The sequence below is a fragment of the Rhamphochromis longiceps genome, linkage group LG18 (assembly GCF_057381845.1).
Source record: "Rhamphochromis longiceps isolate RC_006_pf linkage group LG18, R_longiceps_female_GT1.1, whole genome shotgun sequence".
NCBI lineage: Eukaryota > Metazoa > Chordata > Actinopteri > Cichliformes > Cichlidae > Rhamphochromis > Rhamphochromis longiceps.
In genome coordinates this window covers 28,313,768-28,319,613 of record NC_140574.1, presented here as the reverse complement: position 1 = coordinate 28,319,613, position 5,846 = coordinate 28,313,768, and the positions used below count along the sequence as shown (strand labels likewise).

The 5,846-nt window shown below is 52.2% G+C and overlaps 2 protein-coding genes across 2 annotated transcripts in view; both read left to right on the top strand.

The window, feature by feature from the left end:
• Positions 1 to 327: 327 nt before the first annotated feature.
• Positions 328 to 4,334, top strand: LOC146648572 (protocadherin-8-like). The gene is made up of 3 exons (XM_085390166.1): positions 328 to 3,037; positions 3,158 to 3,383; positions 3,490 to 4,334. The coding sequence occupies exons 1-3, from the start codon at positions 590 to 592 to the stop codon at positions 3,840 to 3,842; spliced, it is 3,027 nt and encodes a 1,008-aa protein (XP_085246292.1). The 5' UTR covers positions 328 to 589; the 3' UTR covers positions 3,843 to 4,334.
• A 1,034-nt stretch (positions 4,335 to 5,368) lies between these two features.
• The window catches only part of LOC146648571 (leukocyte cell-derived chemotaxin 1-like), an 8,116-nt gene continuing 7,638 nt past the window's right edge, over positions 5,369 to 5,846 (top strand). The window contains exon 1 of the mRNA XM_085388024.1: positions 5,369 to 5,752. Within this exon, the coding sequence (XP_085244150.1) occupies positions 5,681 to 5,752 (72 nt within the window). The 5' untranslated portion in view covers positions 5,369 to 5,680. The remainder of the gene's footprint in view (positions 5,753 to 5,846) is intronic.

The window sequence follows — 5,846 nt, the reverse complement described above, 5'->3', positions numbered from 1 at the left end:
GCAGACACTCCTATTCAAATGCTTTGTCCTCTAGCTCAGGGACACTGCGCATCTCCGTGGCCCCCCTCCCCGCGTGTCGGTGCGCAGACTCATTTAACAGCCCCAGGAATATAAACAAGCAAAGGAAACTATAGCAGTATTAAATCAAGCCCCGCGTTTAGCCCACATATTGGGAGCCAAGTTTCTCCGCACAGTCCAGGAATCTCTAAACAGGGTATAGAGGTCTTTCTGAAGTCCCCCCTCTCTTTTCCCCCTCTATCTCAAAGCCCGGATTGGTCACAGTGAGGCTCATTTGCATGCCTCGCCGTATAAACCCTCCTGCAGACACTGCAGCCCTCTTGCGCTGAGAGAGCAGCACACCTCCAGTCGAGAGAGAGAGCGGAGCGCATCCAGAGTGCGCATTGAAAGACATATGGAATATTTATTGTGGGCTTTATCTGAACAAAAAACAACCCCGGAGAGTTGATTAGAGGGCGGGAAGAACTCTTGTTTTTGTTTTTTTCTCAGGTGCGTTTGGTTTAAACTTTGAATTGGACTGAGTGAGGACGCTCTGCTGAATTTCAGAATATTTAGGAGAGAAGGTGCGAAGATGGGAGAAACAGGGTGGAACGGGCTGTTGGTGCTAGTGTGCGCCTCTCTGATAAGCCTGGCTGCTGTCACGCACGGAAAGACGGTGAAATATCAGACATTTGAGGAAGACGCACCGGGGACGGTGATTGGAAACTTAGCCAAGGACACTTCCTCTTCTGCCTCTTCTTCCAGGAACAGTTTCAGGATGATGAAACAGTTCAACTCGTCTTTCATCCGTCTGAGAGAGAGCGACGGGCAGCTGACCATCGGAGAGAGGATAGACAGAGAACGGATCTGCAAACACACCCTGCACTGCCTCATCGCTTTCGACGTGGTCAGCTTCTCCAAAGAGCAGTTCAAGCTCATTCACGTTGAGGTGGAGGTCAAGGACATCAACGACAACTCTCCCGAGTTTCCCCGGAAAGAGTCGAGTCTGGAGATCTCCGAGAACACAGCGGTGGGCACCCGGATCCCCCTGGACTTTGCCGTGGATGAGGATGTTGGGACAAATTACATCCAAAGCTACCAGATCTCTGTTAACAGCCACTTTTCGATCGACGTGCTCAGCAGGGCCGACGGGGTTAAATATGCGGAGCTGGTGCTCATGAAGGAGCTGGACCGGGAGACGCAAGCTTCTTACGCGCTGGAGCTGGTCGCCATGGACGGCGGCAACCCGTCCCGCAGCGGAACGACGCGCATAAACATCAAGGTGAAAGACTACAACGACAACAGCCCGGTGTTCGACAGGAGCAGCTTCTCCGTGGACCTGCCCGAGGACGCGCCTGTGGGCACCCTCTTGCTGGACTTGAACGCCGAGGACCCGGACGAAGGGCTGAATGGTGAGGTGGTGTACGGGTTCGGTCACCAGGTGCCCCCGGAAATACGACTTCTCTTCAGAGTGGACAGAAAAAGCGGGCGGCTCACTCTGGAGAGCCCGGTTGACTTTGAAAGTAAGACCACGTACGAGTTTGACGTCCAGGCCACTGACCTGGGTCCGAACCCGAGCCCGGCCATCTGTAAAATTGTCGTGCAGGTGCAGGACGTTAACGACAACGCGCCGGAGATCTCAATCACCCCGATGACGTCCATCACGGCGGGAATAGCGTACATAACTGAGGCGGCAGCCAGAGAGAGTTTCGTGGCTCTGGTCAGCACCTCGGACAGAGACTCGGGCGCTAACGGGCAGGTGCACTGCACGCTGTACGGACACGATCACTTCCGACTGCAGCAGGCGTACGAGGACAGCTTCATGATTGTGAGCACCAGCCCACTGGACCGTGAGAAAATCCCCGAGTATAACCTCACAGTGGTGGCGGAGGATTTGGGCTCCCCTCCCTTCAGGACCATCACTCAGTACACCATCAGACTGACGGATGAGAACGACAACGCGCCGGTGTTCAGCAAGCCTGTGTACGAAGTGTCGGTCGTGGAGAACAACGCGCCCGGCGCGTACATCACCACAGTAGTGGCGCGGGACGTCGACATGGGGTCAAACGGGAAGGTCACTTATAAACTGGCGGACACTTATTTCATGGGCTCCCCCATTTCCACCTTTGTGTCTCTAGACCCTGCCAGCGGTTCGCTTTACGCGCTCCGGAGCTTCAACTATGAAGTTATGAAGCAGCTGGAGCTCCGAATCACGGCCAGCGACGCCGGCTCCCCGCCGCTGTCCGGCAGCGCGAGCGTGTACGTTAGGATAGTGGACCAGAACGATAACGCGCCGTATATCACTCAGCCGGCGCTCAACAACGGCTCCGCTGAAGTCCTCCTGCCCCGGGACTCACCGAGCGGCTACGTCATTACCCGCGTGGAGGCTCGGGACGCAGACGAGGGCGTGAACGCGGAGCTGTCCTACGGACTGGCCACCGGCGAGCCCTCTGTGTTCTCCGTTAACAAAGCCACAGGGGAGATCTACCTGAACCAGGTGCTGAGCCAAAACGTGGACGAAACCCTGAGCGTGACCGTCACGGTGAGTGACAACGGGAGGCCCGCACTCACCTCCACAGCCACGCTCCACTTCCTCATCATCGCGGGCTCCCCGCCGAGCGACAGAACCGTGTACCAGCCAGGCGGCGGGGAGGAGGTGCACGCGCAGTGGGACCTGTCGGTGGTGATTATCGTTGTCCTCGCGGGGAGCTGCACTCTCCTGCTGCTCGCCATCATCCTCATCGCCACCACCTGCAACCGGCGTAAGCGGGACAAGAGCGGAGATGACAGCGACTCGTACGGGGAGAAGGGCGCTCTGGAGCGGGGTAGGAGCCACGTGGTGGACAACCCGCTCCTGCCTCTCCACGGAGCCGGGGGAGAGGCGGGTTTTGACGGACAGTCGTACAGTGGCCAGCCAGGGGCGTTCACCTCGGCTCACCCTGGGGGCAGCGACATGTGCTCGGCCTCGGAGGACGGCAGTGAAGTGCCCTGCGTGTATGACTCAGACAACAACAGCAAGCTCCAGGGGAATAAACACGAGGTGAGATGCACCTTTGGGACAAGCGTGCTGGGGGAGGGTGGGGAGGAGGAGGTTGCACACAACAAGCAGGTACTAACCTCTGTTTTTCTATCCCCCCCCCCCCCCCCCCCTCTCCTGCAGGGCTACTCTACTCTACCCGGGTATGGGAATGGCAAAGAGGCGGTGAGGCCCATCACCATCTGGAAGGGCAACTCTTACACCACCATCTCTGCCAGGGACCCAGCCTTCAGTGGCAAAGACAGTGGCAAAGGGGACAGTGACTTCAATGACAGTGACAGTGATGTGAGTGGAGACACTGGCCTGAAGAAAGAAGGGGCAGCAGTTCCTCCCATGGGTGGCCAAAATGGTAAGAGCAACAAAATTAACTCAAGCTCAAATTATCAGCAAATGAGATGTGAGCTAGGTGGTGTGCACCTAATCTAACCCCACCTTCTTACCCTCCTCTCTTCCAGCTCTGTGGGCTTGCACCAATGAGTGTAAAGTCCTGGGTCACTCAGATCGCTGCTGGAGCCCCTCAGCAGTGAGAGCCAACGCAGCCCCATCTCCGGCCCCGACCCTCTCTTCCTTTAGCAGTCTCTCCAAAACGGCCTCTCTGCCCCGGGATCCTCACCGCAGGGACAACTACTACCAGGCCCACATCCCCAAAACTGTGGGTCTGCAGAGCGTGTACGAGAAGGTGCTGCATAGGGAGTACGACTATGTTCTGGTCACTCCACCCAGACCTGTGAGGGTGCAAGAGATCAGCGATATAAGCATCCCCGTTTACACCCCGACCCCAACACACTGTCCCAACAATGATGACTAAAATAGACACACACAGCCCTAAGCTCACTTGCAAGGAACTGTATAGTGTGTTCAGACTTTTAATTTATGATTAACTGACAATGAGAACAATGTAACTATTTGCTGTGGAGAGTGCGCACACGTTGATGTCCCAAAATTTCATTTGTTTTAATGTAAAAGCCACCTTTGAAGTCCATCCAATCACTTTGTGACAACTTGCTGGACTGGATGTGTATAATATGCAAGATTTGTACATTGAGAGATTTTTATTTTTATAATGAAAGTATAATGAAGCAAAAGATGTGTACATATGAATTGTAATTATCAATCTTTATGCATGCTTGCTATTTAAAACGAAATGCCCCCAATATCTGGTTTCATGGAGGGCTGGTGACCAATAATGTATCAAGTTGACAACCACATAAGGAAACGGACTTGAATGCAATAATTAAATAACTGTAAAGTCTTTTTTTATCATCACAATACGCTGAAAGGAAATAAACTTTAAATTGTTCTGAAAAGTGTGAGTTGATTGGTAATGAGGGCAAGCAGGATCATTGTTTTTTGGTGGGGGGAAGCGTTGGGTTTTGTTTTTTTGCAGGAGCATCAGTCTTGTAAAAACCAACAGGTGTCGCTGTTATTGCGGTAGTGAGCCTCTGTCCTTGCAGCCCGCTGAAGAAGGTCAGTTAAGTTTTTCCCCCCTCTGTGAATACGATTTTCGCTGGTGAGATGCCAGAACAGAAGCCAAGGTGTTTTTTTTTTCTTTTTGAGCAAATCACTCTCATGCATATCGAGCAAAGACCTCCATCGTTAGTCTGTGCACTCTTTCAGGCACTTAATAACTACATTTATTTTCACGGGACCTGCATGCTGATAGCACACATGAATTAAAGATATGTTCAGGTTTCCTTTATATAAATCATTAAAACCTGGAGAGCGCGCTTATGTGTGAGGCTCATACTGACAAGGGCTACGCGTAAAAGCGCGTCTGCTGTTTGTCTTCTGAGCTTCCATACATCAGAGGAGCCTAAGAATAAGTTTGACGGTGCACACAGGAATCCAAGAGCACCTGTGCTTTTTCCTTTCTTTTCTTTTTTTTGTCAAAGTACATGAAGTCCTTGTGGGGGAAAGCTTTCCTGTTATCCTGTCACGATGTTTTTTGTCGATCTGCCAAATGAGCACCGTGCGCCCCTTACGTAATCCCATCATTATCATTCATGGATTCGGGGCTTTTTTTTTTTTCTTTTTTCTTTTTTTTCTTTTTTAATAACAGCAACCACAGCCCTGGACGCAGACAGGGGAAAATGCGGTGGGAATCTGTCCAACAAGCTGCTGCCTTTGCACAGTGCCATGTAAATACACCGTCTCCAGGGTGGGAAAGAAAAAAAAATCCATGCGACATTCCGCCAGAGTCACCTTTGACCCCGAAACAGTCTGTAGAGCTTTGAAAAGCAGCGAGAGGGAGGAGGGTACGGTGATACGGGGAGACAACCCTATGCTTCCCTCGTCCTGCCGAATAGATTTCACGGTCTGAGGTTGTCACAAAGTCATATCAAACTCAAGTAAATTGCATGAGCAGCCTATACGAACTTCAAAGAGGGGGGGGGGGGGGGGGGATCATTAATTTTTTATTTTTTTTGACAGAAGGTATAAAACAACTGGCTCATAAGAGGTTACTGCATGTAATGGTCATCAGCTGGAAGTTTTAGTTTTATCTGTAAAGTCAGGAAACCTTCAGCACGACAGCAACAGAAAAGAGTGCCTGCGTGACTGAGGAGTGTCTATCCTCCCCCTCTCCTGAGAGAGAGAGGAGAGAGAGAGAGAGTGGACTGGGGTCTCCTCAGGTGTTTGGCTTCAGTCATGGCTGAGAACTCAGAGAAAGTACCGATTGCCTTGGCGGGACCAGAGGACCTACATCAGTTCATGCCTCCGGTGAGTTGTACAGTCCAGTCCGCCACTCTGCTCCATGATGCAGGCTGTCTTACGTGTGTTTGTGTGTGTACGGGTTCTTACTATGTTGGTGGGG